The following is a 25,483-nucleotide window of genomic DNA, read 5'->3' on the forward strand; positions in this document are numbered from 1 at the left end:
CAAGGGATCAAATGACTATGTGTAATGTGAAAGAAGTCATGATGTGACGAACCCACAGTGAATTTGCATCTGACTTCCCCTTTTCACGTCTTTCAGCTCATTGTTTTGACCTTCCAGCCCACAGATTTACAGTGTTGATTAACACTTACTGAAATCCACTTACAAAGCCCACTGTGCAGCTACCTGCCCAGCCTACGTATAGAATAGATACCTCATTGGTTGCTGCTCTATGTCGCTGATATGCATCAACGCATCCATCATATCGGAGCAGTCAAGATGCTCTGGTATGTACCCTGAAGGATACCTGATTCACTGTACTTTGAACCAATTTTCATGAAACTTGGTTTGTTGTAAACGTGAGAAGCAGAACATGATGCTGGTAACTTGTTGGAAATTCAGTTACCTGAGGAAAATCTAATCTGCTCTATGCCAAAACATAAACCTTCTGAATGGCAACTTTCACTGGTACATGCAGGCTTCTATATATGAACATGCAACATCAAGTCTAAATTATTGAGAATTTTCTTTTTTTTTCTGTTATATTGCATCAAAGCTGCTTGTTATTGTATCAGTAGCGTAAGACTGTTTTTGCTCTCCACACTCTAGTTGCTAGTTTTAGCAATTTTTTCCTGAATGTAGCAGAAATGTAGCTGGCTAGCTAGTAGGAGGATGACATCCACACTCTTAATCCCGACTTCTAAATTGGGTTTGGTCGATTGTTTCTCCAGCCGGTGGAAACAGCCGTCAATGAGTGAGAGAACTTGGCTTCACTCGAACGTGACTGTGTGTGTTGCCATAAACAGAACCTGATCACTGAGGATAAATGTGTGTTGGACTGGGCTTCCTCTGTGGTATTTCCATTTCCTGGTCATCAAACCTTGACTTGTTTCATCTTTTATATGAGCAATGGATCAACAGCGGACTTAAAACACTGAATGAGTGAGAGGGGAAAGGATTGAAGATGGATCCACAGCTGTGTGTGGCTCTGTGTGCATGATGAATAATACTCAACCTCTCAGTCCATCATCGAAACAAAAAGCTGCATAGACAGCAGTGTCGCTCACTGCAAACACACTCGTTTTACTCGTCTCGTGTTATTCTGGTCCAACAGCTGCAGCCATTAACAAAGACAAACAACAATACAAACAATACATTTATTTACCGCTGCACTGATATTTCTGCTCTGATTGATTTCCCAGTTCATATTCCGCAGCGAGTTCAACTTTCAGTTCATCTCTTCTGTCTGTCTGTGTGTGTGTTTTCAGTGCTGAGCCCGTGCCCTGTTGCTGCCACATCAGCCAGAAGGTGTCACTCCATCTATAAGGGTTTCGCCCAGTGTCTGATGGCGCTGGGCGACAGTCTGACGGACAACGCCCGCAAGGACGAAGACACACACGAGATACACTCCATCTGCAGGTCAGTGTGTAATCACACACACACACACAGTGGTACATTTAACACGTACAAACACCGACAACATCCCAAGGTAACAGTATGTTTACAGGTCAAGCAGCCAAAGCCCAACACTGGGGGGGTTGTGGTTCGACTGGATATTAGTTTGGATGAGAATGTGAATTTCTCGTGTGGGTTTGAGAGAGAGCTGAAAGCTAGTGCCAGTAGTTTACTCCTGTTGTAGAGTGTAGACACAGCTCACCCCAGCGTCACATCACTGCTCAGCTTTTATATATTACAAAAATAAGGTCACGGAGTATGTATCCTTACGCCTCACAGTCTCGACCAAGCTAGTACCTACACTTCTACTCCCCAAAGCACATTGTGATTACGCGCCAGAGTGAATGTTAGCCCCTGCTTCTGTACTGTATATGTACAATGTGCCCAGTTAACTTTTGAGAGTCTCTTTGAGTCCGAAGTTCACCTGAACAAGTGGGAACCACTGCTCAGTGACAGACTCTTGTTCAGCAAGCTGCGCAGCACAAAGTACACACCCTGAGCTGAAGTATGAGTTGTTTACGAGTCCAAACTCAATGAACCGAAGACCGAGTGAGTCGGACTTTGGCGTTGTTGGAACAGTCGTACGTGAGCAGTAGCTTGGCTGTAGGTTGCCTGTTTGTGCTGATAGATTCTTGCTCCTCCAATCGCTGTACTAGTACAAATAATATGACAGAGATTGTCGGCTATCACTTCAATTTACTGGTGTTAATGCTGTTATATCATTGCTATACATCAACTTATTATTACCAGATTTATCACTTTTGTGTTATGCTTGAGCAAAAGAGGTACATTCACCAAATCTCTATATTCTCTGTCTCTCTATACTCACTTTGATGGTCATTTTGCTTGTGTTTATACGTTTTGTGGCGTTTAACAGAGCAGCTCATTTGTTAGACTGAAAAAGCTAAGAGAGGTTGTCAGTCAGAATGAATGAGAGAGCCGACAGAGCCACGGCTCTCTTTCAACTCCGGGGAGGAGGGAGGGAAATAATTAAAAATACAGGACCAAAAGAGCTAGTCATGAGAGCCTCGGCTGTCTGATCCCTCGCTGGACGCACATTACCTGCTCACATGCAGGTATAAGACTAATATTTACTGACAGAGATGTCTGTGAGCATTCATAAATTATGACAATGCCGTCATGGACAATTTGGAGTGGAGTACCACACTGAAGTTTCATGGCCGTTGTAAAGCAGAATCAGGGCGGTAGTGGTGTATAGTGGTGTATATCATGTGTGCAAGTGGGGCAAAAAAGGGTGTTACTTTACCGTTTGCCCTATATTATGTTCTTCAGCGTTATCATCTACATAAATAAGAGAACAGTGCAGAGACGGTTAGCCGCCTGTACGATGCATTGGACATGGATAGGGAATTCTGCACAGTGGACCGTAAACTGTGAAGAGAGAGCTGCAGATAGTAGATTTGTTCTGTTCTGATTTCTGTCATCAACAGCATCGAAGACGCCGGCACACCGAACTGACACCCAGGCTGCTGATGTGTCTTCCTCTGTCGTTGCAAACTAAATTTTCCTTCTCCTTTGAGAATTTCCCTTTGGCATGCACACATCACAGGACTGTGATGTGCTCGCTGATAAAATAAAAAATAATTTGACTGACTATGGTTATATGAAGGGGATCTTCAGTCTTTCATTTCCACAAACAAACAGAGTGATTACAGTGACTGATGCAGCATGACTGCCAGGTGTCAGTTGAAGCTGATGGAGAAATGTCTTCCAACATGTTTATCTTGTCTTGTCTTTTATATGGAGGTATCACAGGTCATGACACTGATGTGAAAAAATGTTACATGTAGCACCTTTAAAGATGAGTGATTTTGACTTTCACCGTTAAGTCACGTTTTTTTTTTCTTTTTTTTATTTCTAGTGATTCTATTATCTATCTAATAACTATCTCACTATCTAATATGAAGCTGGAGCCAGAGTAAGGTTAGCTTAACTCAGCTGAAGACAGGAAACAGGGGGAAACAGCTAGCCTGGCTCTATCCAAAGGCAACAAAATCAGCCCTCCAGCACCCCTATATCCCACTGATCAACATACTCTATCTCTTTTTGTAAAAACGTACAATACGCAAGTGTAAAGAAGGACAAAAACGCAGAGATGTGCCTGACTATATCTTGGTTTGAACTAGCAACCAGCAAGACGTTACTGGTCCTGACCAGGCCCCACCAGTCTTTGCTGATAAGCTGATGACTAAATTAGCTTCATATTTAGCATACAGAAATGAGAGATGTTATCAGTCTTCCTATCACCAGTAGGTGAATAAGGATATTTCCACAAAATGATGAATTTTTCCTTTAAGTGACAAATTAATTTTAGTGGCCACTCATGCAGACACACCGATCAAATAACCAATAAACTAAACGTTCATATTCAAATTTGATTTGTGGTAATTTCATTGGTAATTACAGTTTTGAGCAAATAAGTAGGCTGTGCAAGTCAAACCAAACACCAATGATATACTGATTTCTCAGCAAAAACTGATTTTATTTCCAGTTTGATTTAAGTTTGAACACTTACTGTCTAACAGCGCTGCCTCTTCCCTCAGCACATCTCATTCTGCCGCTCTCTTTTTAGCCTCTCATTGTTTCAGCTGGAGGCCTGATGGTGCTGATTAAAGATGCAGAACATCTCTCACTTCCCTTCTCTCCACCCCCCCCACCCCTTTTCTTTCTCGCACCACTCCATTTCTCTATATCCTGTATCCATCCATCTTTCCTTCCTCTCTCTCTGTCATCATCTCACCACTCTATTTATACATACCTCTGCCATCCATCTTCCCCAACAGTCGTATCCTCTCCACCGCGGAAAGGAGCCATTAATGTGTGATCGGTCCTAGAATAGGATCGCTGATCTGAGAGCAACGTTTCTGTCCAGTGAAATTTGTACAGTACAAAATCATATTGAACTCATGGCAGCAGACTGTACACTGATAGTGGGAGCAGTAGAGGCCAACAAAAGAGGCCAAAGCACACGTTACACTCAAATACAGCCACCGTACCGCAGAGCTGACATTTTAGTAGGTATTTATTGCAATGTACAGGACGGGTGACCAGCACTCTGTTCTCAGTACATTATGAATGAGGCTTTAGCACACTAAAGAGCATGATCAGGCAGTGACAGCGCACATGCTTCGTATAAAAGAGCTTACAGGCATTAGATTGTTCACAGGGAAGTGTTGCCACTCAGCTCTGTGTGACTCAAGGGAATCCAGGGAGGATTTTCCTTTTGTTCAAGACACATTTTCATTGAGATCCACAAAGCATGACATTATAGTTCTTGAGGAAAACCTAATGGAGTTATTTTGATGGTATCCCCCAGTGCAGGTGTGTGCATGTTTGAGCTTCTCCTTGCTGTATCAGTCATCTCATTAATATCTTACCACTTTCTGGTTCAACTTTAGCAGCTCCCTCCCTCCTTTCTGAAACTTGCTGGCCGCATGGCTCTTGGGGCAACAGTGGCGCCCCAAGTCCAGACTGAAATATCCCAACAACTAGTGGATGGATTACTGTGACTTTTTGTGCAGACATTCGTGGTCCCAACAGGATGAATCCTGCTGACATTTTTGTTTTTTTAGTGGGATGTTTTGATCCCTGTTGGATGGCTTGCCATGAAACTCACAGCACAGATATACATTGTCCCCAGTGGATGAATCTTTAGGACTTTGGTGATCGTCTGAGTTTACTTCCAGCAGCTCACACTTTTCACTTCTCTGGTGAAATATCTGAACTATTGAATGGACTGGAGCTAAGGTCGGTGCAGATATCCACACTGCCAAGAGGATGCGTCCTAATGACTTTGGTGATCCCCTTCCCCTAGCACCATCATTTTTAGCATGATTATGAAACTTAGTGTCGACATCCATGTCCCCCTCAGGATGAAATGTAATAGCTTTGCTGATCCCCTAGCGCCATCATCAGGTCACAATTCTAGTTTGCCTGAGAGGTTGATTTATGACCACATACCTGCAAAACTAATGACATTCCCACCAGCCTCAGCCGCATTTTGTGTCTGATGCTAATTAGAAAGTCTTAGCATGCAAACTAAATTACTGTTGTGTAAACTGAAATATCAGTTCTTGTCTTGTGCAGACGAGAGTTGGTGATGAAATACCAGATGAAACAATGTTCTGATTCTCAGTAGATCGGCAATGTTTGCGAGCCAGAGCCATCATCAGCATTACACAGTTACGACGGAGGAGTTATGACTCTCCCTTCAGTGCTTTTCTTATCACACATGATTTCACTGCTGGTGTTTGAAGACGTCGACATGGTCTACGCATTTTTTGGGCTTAAAACTTTTCTCTTATCCCTCACGCATCACAACATCTAGAATATTCACCTCCCGCACCTCAACTCTTCCACACACACATCCCGTTGTCAGGCAATTATATCTCTAGTTTGTCAAAACACACTTAGACAAGAAGAGGTTTCTGCCTCCATCCTGTCTACACTCTTTGAATAATGACTTTCCTTGAATTTGGTTGCCCAACAACATTGTAATATCATGGTGGATCTATAAAACATCTTTATTTCCTACTAGCAAAAGTATGATGATATTAGAAAGAACATGACTTTGAGAGGAGTTTCCTCACACTGTGGAGAGCATGTAAACAATTTACCTGCTAAACATCAACACGCCATCAACATGACAGCATTGTCATTGTGAACGTTATACTTCTATTCAATATTATAATAAGATACTAATTTATACTAATTGCTTCTCCAGGTTGAGGATAGTGAATCACAGTCAGGGGACCTAAACAAGCTCCTTAGTCTCCAGCCCCAACTTAAGTGTGAAGCGTCCGTGTCACAGAAGCTGCTAAATTGCTCATTTTAATGTGGAAGGAAAATGTTTCTTTGTTCATTCGATGTTTTGCCTATTCACCAGTCTTTTCACCAACAACTGTATTCATTCTTTTACTGGTCAGATGGTTGCAGAGGTTGTTGCCACCTTGCTGCCTGAGAGCAGCACATTCCCCCTCATCTATCTTACATCTTTTTACTAAAGTTATTGTTAAAATACTGTTCAGTAGTCTTGTTTGCATAAAGTTTGGCTGTGTGGGTGCTGGTGTATCACTGTGGGGGGGTTAGTCAGCTGGTCTGAGTTGAAAAGTCCAGGACCATTTTTCATTCTCAGTCCGTCTCTGCTTTTAAGCATGACTTTTCATTAAAATTAGGATATGGGAATGGTTCAAGAGAATTTCCTCACAACTAGAATACCAAGTTGTGTAAGTGTGTGTGTGTGTGTGTGTGTGCGTGTGTGTGTGTGTCACCATGGCCCTGCAGCCCACCCGTGGTACTGCTCGACTGTTGTTAAGTCTCTTCTATTCCTTAAGGTACCAATTAAACTACTAATCCTGCAACCCAGCCACCTTCGTGTGAGTGTTTCCTAATGCAGGGACATAAGAGCTCACACGCTCTCTCTCTCTCTCTCTCTCTCTCTCTCTCTCACACACACACACACAAACCACATGTCCACATACACACCTCCCCAATTTACACTCTTTGTGTCCTCACCTCACTTCTTTCTCCTATGTTTCATCCTCTCTCTGTCCTTCTATGCTTCCCTCTCTCTTCCCTCCTCCTCTTTGTTCACTCCCTCTGTCCCTCCCTCTCTCTTAGCCTCCTCCACCTCCCTCCATCCCTCCGCTCATTTTTTTCTTTTCACCTCCCTCTCTCCACTCAGGAACATGGCTTTAGCGCTTTTATCAGAGCCACCTAATGAGGAGGTAGCACATCCCCTCTGAAGATCCGCACGCACACACACACACACACATACACACACACACACACACACACACACACACACACACACACACACACACGCACACGCATACATGATACTGTGTAGTCTGAACGGGAGGCTATGATTTGCATCTAGGCCAAGGCTGCTCCATTGTCAGAGCTCTCCCAGGAGTGCAACACTGCTTTTATTCCTCCCATTCACAATAGGCATTATGCAGTTGCAATCATTCACTGTGGATCCAGAGTAGGTGAGGTGAAAGGGAAATATTTGGGGCTAAAGATATAGAGGAATTATGTACAATAGAATTAAACAGTAACCTTTAGCTGCAGCTTAGGGAAGGTTCAGATGGAAAAAGTGGCACCACTTTGCATTAAGGCAACAGTACAAAGGGTTTATAGGTTATCACCGATACATTCATTAATAGATAGAATATTAGCAATAGGCCATTATAATGTTGAAATAAGAGGAGAGCTTGGGTTGCCAGGTTGTGAACTTTTTGTGCAGAGTCCATTTGTTTTGTTGTTTTTGTGTGTCAGCAAAACTTTCCTTTCCTTTCCTTTCCTTTCCTTTCCTTTCCTTTCCATTCCTTTCCTTTCCTTTCCTTTCCATTCCTTTCCTTTCCTTTCCGGTGTTTCCAGCCATGTTGTCGTCCAACACGCCAGAGGGCAGAGTGACAGAGGTGACAGTCATGTTGGTTTTCCTCCCAAATTAATGGAGAATTTGGGTCACATCTGTGGCTCACAGCATCGATGTAATCAAAATCCTGACTCTCAATTACAATCAGTTACATGCTTAGTGATTCATCTTTACACCCCTAGTTCATAGTGATTTGGCAGCTATTATAAGAGTGTCATAGGTTAATGTGAGGAGAAATCACCCAACTCTTAATAACAGTGAGTCAAGGCAGAGTCAACCTAAATATAACAGATGCCAAAGTTCTTCTTTTTCCCCCAGGAGGTACTTTAACTATCATTTAACTACCATTGCTTTTTCTTTTTGTCCCCATGTGAATTTGTGAGTTTTACCATCCTGGCCAGCGTTTACACTCTAAAATTAAAAGATGAGCATCTTGTGAGCTCAGTGGTTACAGCACATGCCATATGGCTGCGGGGTCGACCCCCCATTTGTTGTCTGCCTCCCCTGTCACTATCTAATAAAGTCTAAAAATGCCACACACAAAAAACCCAAGAAAGCTTACAAACAGAGACTGTATTGTAATTTTTTAAGACTTCATGTTTTGAACTAATGAGAACATGAAGGCTTCAGTATTTCCCTCTGGAACTCCTGACAGTGTGAAGGCTTTCAAACTGACAGTAGCAGAACTGAACAGTTAACGTAGGAAATAAATATAAAAATTCAAAGGATTAAAAACAGATATATGATGTGTGATGCAATGTGTTCACTGACCTTTATTGATTGGTGTGCCGTGTGTGTAAAGCACAGCGGGTCCTGATGAGATTCCACACCGAGACGTTGCTGTCTGTACAGAAGTAGAGAATCTGAGGGTGTTGCAGCAACCCCACCCCCAGGATGCCCCCCCCCCAGTCCCCTCATAATTACCTTCCATAATATATTAGGATCTTGAAACCTTTAGATTTTTACCTGATAATTGCGACATTTTTTGAAATTATTTCAGAGAAAAATTGATAGAAGATGTGAGACACTGAAAATCAAAATAAAGTTCTCACTCAACCTTGTTAGTTTTTTTTATTTGCATTAGGCCGAGTAAAACCCCAGAGGAGCCCTGGCGTTGATGAAGCAGCCATTATTCTAGATTATATGCTTTGTTCAGTGTTAATAAGTGACCAACTCTCGTCTCGTAGATTCTGCTTCTATCGGGTGACTAAGTGACCTTTGAACTGTGACAAACTTGACTCTGATCTGATCCTCTCCTCCTCTTCACCTCTCCAGTAGCTCCTTTGTCGTCTCCTCTGCTCTCTCCTGCTCACAAAAATCAACACACGTCAGTCGAAACGCAAGTTATTTATCAATGTATTTCATACCTAGATTCAACCAGTCATCTGAACACACGAACCGTGGGGGCTAAACAGTCACCAGTGCTCATTGTTCGGTGTGGGCTGACAGTCACACGGCAGAGTAACACAGCTGGATGCAGCTCCAGGACAACATTCAGTCATCAGTCAGCACTCTGTTGCTCTGTATTACTTACTGCAGTGAAATCTGTGGATTCTACGCCCCGTCCGTCTGATACCGTCTATCCTCACAGCCTCATCCCTTCCTCTGGTGTTCTCTCTGTATCCATTAACATTGGTCTACAGTATGTTAACCAGTACAGTGTGCTCCTTGTTGGGTGTCTCTGCCCTTTCATGTCATGTCTATCCACCCCAAAATCTTTACTCTCCTGTTGTGCTGCATCTCCTCTCCTCTCCTACAGCAACAGGAGATAACTCTTCCTCCACCTCCTCCAGCCTTGACTGCACCCCGTTGCCTTCATCCTTCTTCTTTTTGAAAAAAGCTTCTTACATTCAAAGCTTTCAAGTCTTGCCATGGTGAATTAGTTAGCTAGCTACCACCAGATGCCAACGACAAGCCCTCTGACCAGTGCGCTCTCTCTACCTCTCTCTGTACTGTTCTTCAGGGCTTTAATGCGTGTTTGGAATGACAGATGAAAAAGACCCAGGGCTATGTTTTTTTTTTTTTTAACTATTCTTATTTTTGTAAAATGTAAACGTTTTCTTATATTAGTCTTATTTTCATTTCAAAAAGTACACACAAAAAAGTTTTTTTCATATTGCTTATTCATAAAACTTGCCTGTCTTAACAGTGCCATTGTCTACAGCCACTAGAGGTTGAGTGTAGAAATGCTGTGTGTGGTTTTGAATCACTCACTGAATCAACTGATTCTCGTTTTATTCTTCACGGGAGGACTGGTTCATGTTTTGTACATCATCACTCTCCAGGTTTGGGTGGGAGACTTAAGACCTTAAAAGATCTTCTACAACACTATCCAGCTCTGGATTGTCACTAGTATAGGCTCAGTCAAAGAAACCAAATCACCACAGAAGGATTAAAGACTTAAAGAAATAAAGTATCAAGTATAGAAGAAAATCAATTATATCACAATACACGAACTGCAATTTAAAAAGCAACATTTTAAAAAAAAAGCCATTAAAAAGGACACATATTGTATACTAATCATTAAAAAGAGTTAAACCTAAATGACAGGATGTAGCAGAAGACAAAGAAAACTCTCTGATCCTGATCTCTGATCCTTTGGTTGAGGTATCTATGGAGTATAAACAGGAGCAAGGTAAAAGTGAAGCATCCGTTTCCTTGGTTACTGTCGCACAAACAAAAGCTGGAGTCTGCCGATGGCTTAAACGGGAGCTGTCAGAGAACTCTCTCTCACAAGTGAAAGTGGGTATTCTGACGGCGATGTGCTTCTCGTGGTGAACCGGCAACAGCAGCCAGTAACGGGTGTGGTGATCCTGAAGTGGGTGTTTGATCAGCACCCCACCCACTCTGTTCAGCCTGGGCTGCTGCAGGAGCATCTCTCCCCCCTCAACTGGAGAGAGTCCACACAGACTGACAGCTACTCTGATATTACAGTTATATCAGAAAAATACCATGAACTCACTGGTGGGCAGCTACAAAAGACCGTATGTTATTCTAAGATATGATGAATTATTACTAAGATAATGGTGGCTATGACACAAGCTCTGTACCGAGAGTTACTGTATGAACTGGTGAGACACCATTGTTTTTTCATGCACAGATCAATTTTGAGATTTTGGGCTATTTTGCTTCCATAACAGGTCTTTCAGACAAGTCCAAAGGAAACATCCAAAATACACAGTTACATATCTGCAGTGAGTTTTTTTTCTCATTCCCTGAGCCAGAAATCTGCACTTGCAACATACACACAAACTTGTCAATTTTATTTGCCAGAGGTGTTTGTTCATTTATCATTCATAACCTTACCATAACCTTATATAACATCGTATTGACAAAAACATGGTGAAAGTTGTTTTCTATATTGCTGTTGACATTATTTTCTGATTTCTGGAGTGATAAAAAAAAAAAAGATATCCAAAATTTCCACTGTAAAAACCTTTTGGCTCAAATATTTCAATAAAAAGAAACAAGAATTTTGACTCTGGCATTCAGATTGCTGTTCTGGGGAATATATGCAAATCAGTGCATATTTAAAGAAGGTAATGACCTATTTAGTGACTCATTTAATGACTCATTTGCGTATTTAAAATGAAATGGCAAAAAATGTCAAGACAAATTGACCCTGTTCACCTGTAGTGTGTTTGCCTTAAACTGATAAATAACATGATAGAATCTTTGTACTCTTGGCAATTTCTATCTTGTGTTTATGAACAATAACATTTACAATAGTAAGTATTAATAGTATGTCTTAACATATTCAGGAGCTGGGGAAGAGAGCCCACAAACACAGCCCCCCGCTCACAAGGTTGAGTTTTCTTTCTCTCGGTCTTCTTTCACAGCTGCCTCTCCATTTGCTTTTATATTTTTATCCTCTACAGATTTAGATAAAGCCATTCATGCTTTCATTGCATCTCATTGCAGCGCCTCTATTCCTATTCCTGCCTCCGTTTAAAGTCACTTTCAGCTCGGCAACTCATTTAGGATGCAGCAGTTAGGATTTCAACTGCTGCCAAACAAAGATGCTATAATATTCCCAAGTTCTGCGTCTCCTCGTGGTTATCGTGTAGATTCAGAAATGATTTAAAGGGGCAAGACGGAAAAGTTTCAGTTCTTCAAGAAAGTGTGATTATAGATCTGTAAAATCCTCTGTTGCTCACAAATTCCACATGAAATAGGTTACCATACATAAAAATAGTCATTTACTGTTTAAAGCTCTACTGCTGAGAATGCTGCAAAATATAGATCAAGTCTTTTGTGAGTGGAAAGAGAAAGAATTTCTTCTCTTCAACAAGGTGAAGGAAGCCTTCTTGAAGCACGTCAACCCGGTAACCCTGATGAAGGCCACTGCATAAAAGCTTCGTCAAACTCCTCCTCAAAAATAGCTGAATTCTTTTCATTTTATGCAGCTCCCTAGAGCTGAGAGAGGCTGGTTTAAAAAAAAAAAAAAATCTTTCAGAACATCAACCTTGGACAGAATAGTCACGACACGTTTTGAGGTTTTTCTGAAAAAAGACCCACAGAACTGATATTTTAGACACAATCATTTCTACATCCATCTTGTGTTATTTCCAGATCTGATAGATTTGGATAATTTGTTGAATGTTTTAAGTTATTTTGGCACTGAAATGCAGAACACCCATGATTCTGAAAGTCTCCACTGTATTAGAAGTCATGATTTAGAAAAAAATGGAGTATTAAGATTTTAAAAACTGGGTCACCGGGCAAACCAGGGAAGTCACTGCCCCAAACCAAGTAATAGTCCAACACATAACTCGCCCATATACTTGAATGTACTCAAATGTAATAGTCTAATGAGATTAATACTATACTCTTTACTTTTCTCCTACAACTCAATCCAATGTCATCTTCTTCTATCTTGCTCTTTAGTGTCACACTCCAGTCGAGTGTTTTCCTGATGACCCCTTGCAGTGGTCCTAAAGGATTCAGGAAGTCCAGAGCCACACAGGGGCCAAATAGGGGCCCAATATAGGCTGTAGTCAGAGGAATCAGACGTTATAGCCGTACAATGCTCCATCGGTTACAGCTGTGTCAGGTTTTCTGAAGAACATCAGTCTTAAAACTGTCCTGTCATCCTGCATTTTCTTATAATGTGACTTCCTGTGAAGTCCAAAGTTTACAAACTCCTACTGAGTCATTCTCAGATGTAATCTCATCCGAAATATACAAGGTTCAGCTGGTGTCAGTGGATTTGGACGCACTGTACCTTTTTGTCCTCTAATACATTTTGTGCTGCCGTGCCATGTTTCACCCTCCTCTCTTCGCCTCACTTGCTCTCTGTTGCCTTCACCAATTTCCTGAAACAGCTGTGTTTAGCTAAATGTGTTATATATCGCTGCAGATGTCAGTAAATGCATCCTGTCACATAAACTTAGTCAACAAACAGGCGACATCCACATTGCTGTTTACATACTGTTCAAGTTAAAAAACGGTGCAGAAAATTAGCCCAGAATTGGGGTTTGGAGGTTGTTGGATGTCAGCAGCAGCATGTTAGCTGCAGAGCAGACATACTCTCAGGAGGTTTTATTATTGTGAAAGCATCTGGTTGTCTGTCAGTGTCCTCACTGAGTTTCTGCTGTCTCTGCACCACCTGTGACCCGCACACCTAACACCCAAACACACACACACACACACACACACTGCACGACGACGCACACAACTGTACCCGGAACCGTACACACAACAAAAATCAGCACTGCTGCACATGATGCCATCTCTTTCTCCTTCAGACTTTGTCATCCTCTTTCTGTCTCTAAGACACTTTCACACGCAAAAACACACACTTGCATACACACTTGGGCACACAGACGATAGCCAGATGCTGGTACCCCACAGCTGCTCCTCCCACAGCAGCAGGTAAGCAGCCGTCCTCCTCCAGCAGCTGTTCTGTCAGAGGTGGACCTCTGGAGTGTTTAAGTCCTGGACACAGGCCAAACACACACACACACACACACACACACACACACATACACACACACACACACACACATGCAGAGTCATCAAGGGAGGCCAAGCCTGCAGTGGTGATAGTGGATGTTAATTTTATAAAGCTGCGTGTGAGTGTGTTCACGAGTGTGTCTTCCTCGCTGTGTCGACACGGTCACAAAATTCATTGAATAAGTGGCTAAAGATAGATCTAAGGAAAGGGTATTTGTGTACAGTGTGTGACAGCAAAGAGAGAAGATGTGTGCTGGAATCTGTCAGGGCGAGATAGAAAATATGTGTGTTTGTGATCAGACACAAATGTTGTTAAAATGTCACACAGCCCAGCTAAGAAAGGTTCTCCAGAATGAAAAAAGACTGTTAAGACTCCAGGTTAAGAGGACCTAAATATGTCCAGGGCCAGTGTCTCGGTCCTGTCATGACCCGTCCTTGGGTTTTGCTGTTTGTCCTTCTTGCTTCTTTATTTCCTGTTTTATTTTGGTTTCTTACCCTTTCCCCTCATTTCTGGTACATTCTCTTCCTCCCATTGTGTGTTTTCCCGCCACAACTGATTGTGTCTCCACCCTTTCCACCTGTGTCTCGTTACCTGCCTGCCCCCGGTGTATTTAGTCTGTGTCTCCCCTGTCCTCTGTGCCAGTTCGTCTTCGTTCCCTGTCACAAGCGTTCCAGTAGTTTTTCTTGTGTACTACATTCCTGGTTTTTGATTCCTGTTCTTGCCTTCGGCTCTGTCTCTGCCTCGCCCCTCCTGGATTTGTTTGCCTTCTCTCTGACTGCCTACCCGTGTACCCAATGTACTTGTAAAGACTTTTACCTTATCTGCCAGTTGTCTCGAGTCGTGCTATTGAGTGAACCCGCTTGTGGTTTCCCAGCCGTTACAGGTCCGGAGGAGAGGTTGACACCCTTAATTGAATACAACAAGAACACATTTTAACAATTTGAACATGTAACATAAATCCCATGAAATTGATCCCTTAATACATCTCACTTAGAAAAATGTCTCTGAAAGGTAACAGAGTCCCAGATTCCTTTGGTCCATTCCTTTAAGCTCCACTTTTCTTTCCTTTATTGTGGTCAGTTCAGCTAGTTTCAGTCATAGAGGATCGTGTCAAGTCAGTTCAGTTCCAGACTCAAAAAGTCAGGTGTGAAGATTTGGGCTTCAAGAGTCCTACCACACTGATGAACTCAAATGATGGGAACGAAGGAGCAGGTGGTCTCCTCCTCAGGACAACAGGTGATCTTGGTGTAACTCCTTGGGGTAAGGAGGTGATCGGGTTCATCACCTTCGTCACAGAGAATTCAAAGTCTCAGAACCTAGCCTGTGTAAAAACAAATAATTACTATATTAAATCATGACTGTGGCCATGATGCATATCACATCTCCATTTTCAAGATACCACTGTAACACAATAGTGATGAAAGTCATGACTTATTTCTAGCTTCTTAACCAGGAATTATATTTAATGAACCCTTCAACCATGAATCATGATTAACAAACACATTAACAATGAAAGTGACGTGTGTCTCTTTAAATCATGACCTGAATAGTAGCCCAGCATAATATCTTATGTGTCTCATATCCTCATATTCAAGGTTACGCTTTAAGTGCACATATCCAGTAATCTCCTTACACCTACAACCTATTATTATTAACACTGGCGGTGCATAACAGTACATGTACATGTACATAATATGGCATTAACAAAAGTAGTTACATCCATTAACAATGTAAAAGAAATCGGCTAAAACTCATATTTCATATTTTCTATCAGGTATAAATGTGCTGCTTTAACTGGAAATTTCACACTCTGGATTATAATAGCAGGAAACACAACTTCAAATTCACTGTCACACGCGCAGCTTTCTGTAGCGCCTCGTGTCGGCAGACAACATCGGCTGCTATATTTAGGCGCCAAGACGCTGCCACAAGTGGTTAACTCCTGGCACACAGGTCCCAGGATCGACTCTTTACCCCACACAAGTGTTCTCTCAAGGCAGGCTTAACGCTCACAACGGTATCCACCACCACATGTTCTGGTAGGACGAGTTTCTGCTCATGCTTACCTACAGCATGCAGCCTAACACCTACTTAGAGGGGGCTGGACTTGTCCAATCTCCCTCCTCCAATCAAAAGTCTGCATTGCCTGATTTAACCAGTAAGAACCAAGTCTGAGAAAGGTGAATGCTGCATACTGGAAATAAAATAATCATACAGGGCTCAATTCTGTACTGGGTTACAAGTTCTTACTGCTTTAAGGGATGGCTTTAAGACTTGTGATTAAGGGGTTCACTTTATAATTACAGCTACACTCTGTGTACACAGGAGAGCGTCCCATCCAATCATGACTCATCTTATTTGTCTGAATGAGATAGTGGTGATCAATTCCTCACCAACTGCAGCGATAAATCTAAACTGTTAAATGCCCCATTCAGAGGCAACAGGGCTCACTGACAATACATTAGATCTTTGTCTCTTGGTTACCTTTCCCTTAATATCATACTGAAGTGAGGACTTTATTTTGGTGTATTACGGTTTTAGTTAACATTTACCTCAAAACAACCACTGTGTGGGGTGTACAGCTGTACCGCTGCACACTGTATCTGTCGTGTGAGAGAGTAGTTATTTAAGGTTATTTATCTGATGTGACTAGCAGGCTAGCAGTGGGGTACCAATCTTGGAATAATGTGTTCCCCTAAAATAAAGGGAAGTTTTCCCGTCCACACTGTGTGATTGCAGTTTGAGACAGACAAGGCAGCCACAGGCATCAGCACTCGTCATGCTAACCAGGCCTTTTTGTGCTGTAGGAAGGTATTCAGTGGAAAATGTCCTTGAAAGACAGGAAATTACTAAAGCTCTCGACAAAGGAATAAAAGGTAATGTTTGTTATATAAGCAGCCAAGTTCTTTCATTATTTTATCTCTGTCTAATTTGAAAAATACGTAATTTCTGTCAGTGGAATCTACTAGACAAATTCTGAGTAATGAGTAAGTAACAATTTAACCAATAGCAATGTTTTTAATAGACTGATATGGCCTCACTTATGTACTCCAGTTTTACGATCACATAACCCTTCACTTCTTAAACACATGGCCTATGGCACATAATGCAATGTAACATTTTGAAAACACTTATTATGAAAACTCAAAGAACATTATTTGCAGCCAGATTTAATGTTGTAGTAACTCCTCGGTAATGTCCAGCCAACAGTCTACATGCTAACAGCTAAACATGGACTACAAACTGCTTTGGAGCTGTATTTTTTTTTTCCTTCCAGTGTTTGTGTCGGCACATTTGCGAATAATCTTATGTCACATTTCACGAATCTTACTCATCATTAGATACTGATGTGGTCCTTTTCACTCTACATGTCATGCAGCTTAAATTAAAAAAAAACAAAAGCAGGCGTCTCTCATTTGTAGCACCTTGACGTCTTGCTGTGAGCTAGTTAGCCAGTCAAGCTAACATCAGCTCCATGAGTCAGACTGAAATGTTGGATCTTAAATACTGTATGCACTTGATGGCTCAGCATCCTCACCATTGATCCTGTGCTGCAGTGAAGAGCTACTTAGGCTATGATTGGACAATTGCTGGCCGAAGGAGAGGTTCAACAAGCGGTTCAATAGGCACAGCCTGCTGTCTGAGAAGCCAGTATAGGACAGTGTTGTCTGTACAGGACAAAGTGTTGTCTGTGTTGCGTCTGGATGACATAAGCTCACAGTTCTTCTGTTATTAAAGTGGGGGAGCTGTTCTATTAATTTCATGGACTTGCAGTGTAAGTTATGTGCTTTAAGGGTTTCATGTCAGGCACTTTTTCAGCAGAGCCATCTGCTTTCCCCACCAGCCCTCCCTCTCTCTCCCTCTCTCTCCCTCTAGTTAACACCCAGCCAGTATTTCCTCAGAGACAACTTAGGCAACACATTCATGATGAGAGGAAGAATTAGCAGCCCATTACAGTCAGACAGACTTGGCTTTGGATGTGGAGCTTGAAGGTTATTAGAATAAAGTTTAAATGCTGTGTTTCACTGAAAAAACAAAGATGTTTATATCCAATTGAGCTCTGTGTGACTTCCTTCTGTCTCCTCTTCATCATCTCTCCCTCCTCTTTTTTCCTCTGTCATTTTGTTTTTGGTTTTTTTCCCCCCTCATTGTGACTCCTCTCAGGCCTAGCAAAGTGTTTCAAAAGCCAGTTTGCTTCTGATGGATTTAGCACAGTAGTGATTCAACAAACTCCCAGTTCATGACAGCTTTTCCATTCCCTGAACTAATGAAGGTTTTTCCACGTTTCAGTCTAACCCACAGGGTGACCTTTGCTCCCAGAGTTTGGAGGATCAGCAGATGGTCTCTTGGCAACTGCAAAATGAAGTCAAGGGAGCAAACAAATAGATTTAGTTTGATTTACTCAGTGAAAGGACTAATGCTTCACTGTCACTGCATCTTCATCAGTTATTTCTGAGCTGTCTGTTTAGATTTTCATTAGTTCAATCATGTGAGCATACACCAGACAGAATCATCTTATGTCTCCAGGAGATGATTGGCTTGGGACTTAGATGTGGTTTGATTGTATATCTTACTACAACGATCTGTCTGTCTGTCTGTCTGTCTGTCTGTCTGTCTGTCTGTCTGTCCATTGATTTTCTCGACAACCATCCATCCGATCGACTTTACACTTGGCAGGTGTATTGCTTAGGACCCATGGAAGTACATTGATGAGTGTGAGCTCTTGCGATCTACAGAACATTACGTACGCCGTTACCATTGATAGAGGGCCTCTACTAACTATTATTGTGCCGAACTGCATGCCTGGTGCAAGCCGCTGTCGCTACAGTACATTCAAGAACAGATGTAGAAAGAGAGACTGGACATATTACACTGTAGCAAACTCAAACATTTTAAACATCAGCGATGTAACTTTTGAATGCTTTTCTTCCCGGACATAGCCTGGTCCCAGATAGCTACCTGTTAGCAGTAACAGTAAATGACTTCATCAAATGTATCATAGCAGGTGTGTTTCTCATGATCCAAGGAACAACGTTGAGTATAAAGTTGTTTGAAAGAGCAACTCTCAAGAAAGCTGCAAGCAGTAATATCGGAGGCCAAGCAACTGGCTCGCTCAGAACAGCCACATTTTCAGCAAGTCAATGAAGCAAAGACACGTTCATGACATATTCTTTATACGTCTGATGCATATGTTGCTAGTCAGCATGAAAGGTTTGCCCAGTTGTGGTTGAGCTAAGAGTCTGCAGCCATGCCAGGTGTTCTATAGGCGGTACTTTGGCACATTGGTGCTTTGAGCTAAATGCTAACATGTTAATGTTTAGTATGTTCACCATCTTATCTTTTCCTGTACAACACAAAGCACAGCTGAGGTTGATGGGAACACCATTCGCAGCTATTTCATAAATCAAAGGATTGGGTAAATTAAACTTTTGACGTGATGATGGCACTAGATAAAAAGTGGAGACATCGCCAAAGTTATTACCATTCATCATAAGGGAGCATGAATAGCATGAGTAGCATGAGTTGCAAAGTCATGAAGACATTCCACCCTCATGGTGGTGCAAGAGGAAAACTCAGGGAACCATCAGGGTCATTAGGATAAATCATGTGGGAACAATGATGGTCAGTCAAATAGTTGTTATGATATTTCAGTCTGCACCAAAGTGGTGGACCAACAGAACAACATTAGCATCGATATAGCCGCGCTGCTAGTGTGGCTGATGAAACCAGAGTGCACAAACAATGTACTGGTCACAATTGCACAAATAATGCATCTGCTTTGTCTTTTGTCTAAGAGCACTCTATTAAGTACATTATGTTTATGTTTAGGCATTTTATATAAATCATGTTTATGTTTACACCTCTGTGTCTGCTGATGGCAGATGGGGATTTAATAAAACACCTATAAAATAATAAATTAAATACATAAATGTCTCAAATAATATCGGTGGTTTACCTGTGGCCAAATTTGCCTGAACACACATCATCCACGGTGCTGCAGTGTTTTCCAATGCAAAACTGCCGGTGTGACTCACTTTAACACTCGAGGTCTGTTCAGAGTTTGGCTTTTGGTGTCATGTGTCACATCTGTAGGTGTCCTCGTGTCTCTTCATCTCCCTCCTCCTCCTCTTCTTTTTTTCAGGTCATGGGATGAGTTCCATGACTGTGCCAATGTGGCGATGGCCGGCTGTCCGGATGAAGCCGCAGCTGTCTGGGAATCTCTCCGCCAGGAATCCAAGAAGATGCAGTTCTCCGGAAACCTGTACGACATGTGCTCCAACCGCAACAACCACGCAGTAGCCTCAGTGTCCCCGCACGGCTCATCGAACCGGGAAGAGATCAACCAGGAGTCTCTTAGAGGGCGCGCTGATCATCTGGCTGGCTGCCTCCAACTTCTCATGCTACTGTCTCCTCTGCTGCTGTTGTTGTTTTGGATATAACTACCCCAAAGAAATGGGACTAGTGTGAATAGATATAAACTTTGTGTATTTTTTCTCCCACAAGTCCATAGACATTCCACAGTTTTTTTTCCCTCTGCTCTGCCAGGGGTTGAATATTTCTAACTGCATGTTCAGAGGCCCGGCAGTCCTTTTGATAATGTATCTTTAAACTGCCTGTGCTGTTTCATGCATATTCTCAGCCTTTTAATTAGTCTCTCTGATGGAAATACACACAAAATTCATACAGAAATACACAACCACGGTACAAACAGGCCTGCAAACACATACATAGTTAAACAGATGCATACAGCAGCCTCATGTCATCTGTCTTGATACCCTATCCCCCTACATCTAGTTAGCATGAGCTCGTATATGATGGTTCCAGGGGGAGTCTGTCTTCCTGACTGCAATAAGAGAGAAATTATAACGTCCTGCTTGATAAACATGAAAGCAAAGTGATGAAGAGCCCAGATGCCACTTAGCTAAACTCATTCATCTATCAGCTTTTCCAAACGAAGCATTTGATCAGTTCTGTAAATCTAACGTACCTGGCTAGCCACTTTCCTCGCAGTGCGACTAATTTCTCGTTCCCTCGTGGTTTCTGAAAGCTGCCCACGTCGAAGCCCCTCGTGTCTGGGCCCGACAGTGATGCAGACGTAGAACATGAATGCTAATGAGGGACAAACCTGAACAATTTCTTTTTCAAAATTGATATTTGATACTTAAAAGCAAAAAATGCAAAGCAAGATGTTCCTCATAAACACACATGGTAAACACCATTAACACCATTATTGTTCTGTTAGATCTTATCTTTCAAATTCAAATTAAAAAACATCTTCAAGTATTGGGGTGCCTTGTTAACGCCCTTCCATCCTCACCGAACGACACTTTGCGCTAGCGTTACCTTGTGAGTCGTCACCTAGTAGCTAGCAGGGATGTGTGTTTGCATTGTGCGTGAGGCCATCGATATATTATAAGACCTGGATGTCAGTAAATGTTGCCTATTCTGTCCAATGAGAATTTCCTAACTGGCAAATACACCAGATTTTTTTACGTTCTGTGAGTTCCTCCCATCAAGCCTGTGGTCCATGGATGGCTCATACCACAGCGGGGACGGCATTCAGAAAAAAAGGAAGTTTTACAAAGATTAAAAAGCGGCTTAAAATGATACAATAAAAATTGTAATCATTTACCATGTTTTAGCCTGTGAACAGTTTATAGATGTCTCTTTTACAATGGTGGTCAATAGGGAAATGCCAGCAAGGGATTTTTCATTGCTCTACCATTAATGGCCACTGGATAAAACCGGAAGCGTGACTAAGCAGCAGCGCTGTATCCAGGTCTTATAATATGCTTGCAAAGCTTTTCAAATCAATTCCCAAATCAGTTCAAATCCCTCTCGAAATTATACCCCACCTGCGTTTCCCGTCTGAGTCAGAGCTACATCACATATCAAGCTTAAAATGCTTTGACATTTCACTGTGTTTAATCACTTTGATTGGTTAGAGACATTTTTTTAAACTATAATGGGTCTTTCGTGTGTGCTAGCAAAGCACAAACACAGTGAGGAAACCAGTTTGGTTTATGAGACAAGTTTTTAATTCTCCCCTCAAGGATTCATTCAAACTGAATTTAGTCACTCCCAAGAATCCTGGCTTCATGTAGTGTACTAATACTTGTGTCATTTGGAGAATCTCTAGAAAAAGCCCACGGCCCTAAGATCAAAAAATGGAGTAGGACTCCTGACATCTGTCCTCCAAATAAATGAACTATTGGGTGCTCAGCAACTTGTACATTGTTTCGCTAAGTACAGGTTGCTATGGGACGTACAGCAGAAAATTGGCTTTGGGTGTAGATATTAGTCTGGAAATGCATTAGGGCACAGTAGCATTGTATCAGAAATGTTTCTGTATCAGAAAAACTAGATTTCAGCTGCCTTCGAGCAACATCATCATCTAAAGGAATCTGAAATATCAATGCCATCAAACAGGGAATAATGGCTCCTTCAATTTGTCTTCATGCTGAACGTGTACTGTCGGCCCCACAGGATCATATAGGACCACCAAAACTGAATGAATTAAAGACAATGAAGGGACATTTGCATACAGTTTCAACTGCACAGGGGTCTATGTAAAACTATACAATGTATGTATAAATAATCTAGACTTATTGAGAGACTTTTATTTTTTATTCTTTTAAATACATTTTTACATTTTTATTCTTTTATTTTGAAAACAAAGCATTGAAGATTGCTTTTTTTATTTGTCTAAAACGCCTCCTCTGCAGCTGCTGCAGCAACATGAGTTGTGAGTTGAAGTTAAAGTGAAGCAGAGCATACAGGAGTGGTTTTTATTTGGTGCTTGCCCAGGTATGAAGCCCTCCGGGGCGCCTCCTTGGCATCCTGCACCGTAGCCCTACAGTATGGTACCAATATGTTCGCCAGATTAACGATCCTCTCGCACGCCAAGTGCATTTCATGCTCCGGGAATCGAAGTTTAGCCCCGCAGGCCCTCTGAAACTGCTTGTCATTCTAACTGGTTGTGGGTAACAGTTGTTTCTGTCTGGCCCAGGATCAGAAATACCATCAGATTAGAGACAGACAGCGAGAGAGAGATGAGTACACCTGGAAAACAAACACTGTCCTGTCTAGTTGAGGAGAGGATCCACCTGTGTAGCAGCGTCTTTTACACTGGGGGCTTCAGGTTGTGGGTTTTCTTTCGAAATCAAAGCCAGGCCGGCTTTAAAGGCTCTTTATACGGCATTCAGAACCGCTAGACATCACAGCAGAGCACCAGCATCTCAGACCAAAACAAATATGCATGCCAGCCACATCCCACCCTCCCTCCCTTCCCATTCCTCCCCCCTGCCACTCCCATTCGTGTTCTTAGCAAGCTGTTAGTAACAAGCTATTTCTTCGATCTGCCGTGTGACCTAAATCTTTGTAACCTAATTATTAGCTGGCCAGCTATCCTGCTAACACTGCGAATGGGAGGGACTAACATGCACTAACATGCGTGCATAGCTGCCCCCCCCCCCCCCCCCCCCTGACAATCAAAAGAAAGGACAGAGAAACTCAGATTACAACACATAGAGAGAGTGGGACTTCAGTTTCTGGTCAGGATGTGATTACTTCACTGTATCTTTACATAGCAAATTGTTGTTTGCTGCTATATTAAAGGTTCCATATGCGAGATTACAAACCACTACATGTCTCATTAGAGCACCAACCTCTCAGACCAAATCGCCCCCTGCTGCTACGGCTCTTTCATTCATTCGTTTTGTACATAACAAATAAACAATCCTGTTAAATGGCACATCATAGGGCGTCGTGTGAACGGGACCAAAATAGCCAGTTTGGTAAACTCTGTAGTGGCTGATGGTTGCGCAGCCTTTAGCCATTTCGCATGGACAAGTGGAAGTGGAAGAGGCAACAGTGATAGCTGTTTGCTTGTCTACCCCTGGCAACCAGCCAGGTAGGTGTAGTTTTTACTCCCAAACAACTCCATCTTACACCCCGTGAATCCACCAGCAGCCCGTCCGGCTCAAAGACCGTCTATCCCCATGAGCCAACAGCAGCACACGGCCGGATTATAGAGGTAACAGCGATGTTCTCAGGGCTCCACTAAGCTTGTCTATTAGTCACAAGAGGTTTTGTTTTTGTTGGTCACAAGGTGGCAGACTGAGTGATGTTGGGCTTGTCCTATAAAATACTATAGTAGCATTTTCTGACTCTCTTGTTACTGTGTTAGCTCACTGAACGACTGATGGACTGACATGCACTAACATGTACACGCAGCCATCCCGGCGACCAAAACAGTCAGAGAAGCCATTACTCCACTGCGTCTTTACATCGCAAATAGTTGTTCAATACTATATTGTTTATGTATATTGTATATGTTCTAAATGCCGTATAGAAAACCTCAAATATTCACTATCTCATATGGCTGGTTGTACTTTTATTGAATCTTTTTGTTACTTTTTTCATCCAGTTGCTCTAACAGGAATAAACATTTGACCAATTTCACATTTAGACCCAGGATTTACATCACTGCAATGTCGACAATAAACACAGTAGCTACAAGAGCACGTTGGCATAATACTCTCCAAGTTAAATCTATGTGCAAGGCTAAAGGAGCAGCAGAAATAAAGAAAAGTGCACTTTCAAAATGAAAAAAAAAAAAAAAACCTCCAGTCAGCCCACAGTTATTTTTTTACATAAGGGACTTAGCCCAGAGATATGCTTGAATGGTTTAAAGAGGCGGCTGTAGTTTTGAACTTTAATTAAACTGACAGAATTAGCAATTAGAGGCCTCAATGGCTGATTCACCAAGGTGCAGCAATTGGGAAACTATCCCAGAGGAGCTCAGATAAGATGGTGTCACTGAAGTCTAATGTGAGCGAATCATAAACTTGAGGCTGCATAGGAATATCCGATTGGATGTGTTTGTATGAATACAGGCCTACTGTGAGTTCAGTCATCACAAGCTGATAGGTAGCATTTTACTATGGGAAAAGAACTGCCTCACATTAGATTCAGAAGTCTGTTTTGCGCAGAGGTGGTCTAACATATGAATGATCTCTTTTATGAGAAGATATGTTCCTCGTAAGGCAGGTGGACAAATCTGATTTCAGAGTAGTTCTCAATAACGCTTCAGGGTAAATGTAGCGTTATTGACCAGAGCAGAGCTGGGAATTATTTTCCAGCATTACGTTTGAGACTGTGCATCTCCTCGCCTCCGGCAACTCTGACAAATAGTTTAAATTGGACAGACATGACTGCAGAGAGGAGAACACTCCTACACACCAGTGCATCACTGTCACATTAATGGCGCGCTGTATCTTGTGTTATCACTGAACAAATGGCAGAGATGATTGGTTGCCTCTGTAACGTGCAGTTGTTATTAGTGCTCGTGTTCCTTCACAGTAAGACAATATTTTACATAAACACTTTGTTTCAGTAAAGAAAGACTATCGTTTGCTCCTCCTCTACTGGAGGGGATAAATATATTTAGGCTTGGGGGATTTTATTTAATTTTATTGAATCAAAATCCCCAATCAAAAGAATCCGACTTCAGCATGTGACACCGTCCGTGACGTTCTGTTGGTCTAGTTGAGCGGCACAAATGCAGTCAACTCACAATAGTGGTCTTACAGAGTGGTGCTAATAAATGATCTTAGCTAAGTCAGACACTAACCAGAAAAACTCTTTCACTTTGGCCCGTCGCCAGGTTACAC

The 25,483-nt window shown here is 42.1% G+C and overlaps 1 protein-coding gene across 1 annotated transcript; it reads left to right on the forward strand.

Annotated features, from left to right (window-relative positions):
• Nucleotides 1–229: 229 nt before the first annotated feature.
• On the forward strand, nt 230–20,248 carry nrn1la (neuritin 1-like a). Its single transcript, XM_070830579.1, has 3 exons — nt 230–284; nt 1,266–1,416; nt 19,951–20,248. Exons 1-3 carry the CDS (start codon nt 230–232, stop codon nt 20,246–20,248), a joined length of 504 nt encoding a protein of 167 aa, XP_070686680.1.
• The last annotated feature ends 5,235 nt before the right edge of the window (nt 20,249–25,483 follow it).

Source organism: Pempheris klunzingeri, chromosome 5 (genome assembly GCF_042242105.1).
Source record: "Pempheris klunzingeri isolate RE-2024b chromosome 5, fPemKlu1.hap1, whole genome shotgun sequence".
In the NCBI taxonomy this organism is placed as follows: Eukaryota; Metazoa; Chordata; class Actinopteri; order Acropomatiformes; family Pempheridae; genus Pempheris; species Pempheris klunzingeri.

What these genes read in the sequence shown, in the direction of transcription:
- nrn1la (XM_070830579.1), top strand. Translation starts at nt 230, where the DNA reads ATGTCGCTGATATGCATCAACGCATCCATCATATCGGAGCAGTCAAGA. An exon ending in GGAGCAGTCAAGATGCTCTG is followed by an intron (nt 285 to 1,265) that starts GTATGTACCCTG and finishes GTGTGTTTTCAG; the next exon opens with TGCTGAGCCCGTGCCCTGTT. An exon ending in GAGATACACTCCATCTGCAG is followed by an intron (nt 1,417 to 19,950) that starts GTCAGTGTGTAA and finishes TCTTTTTTTCAG; the next exon opens with GTCATGGGATGAGTTCCATG.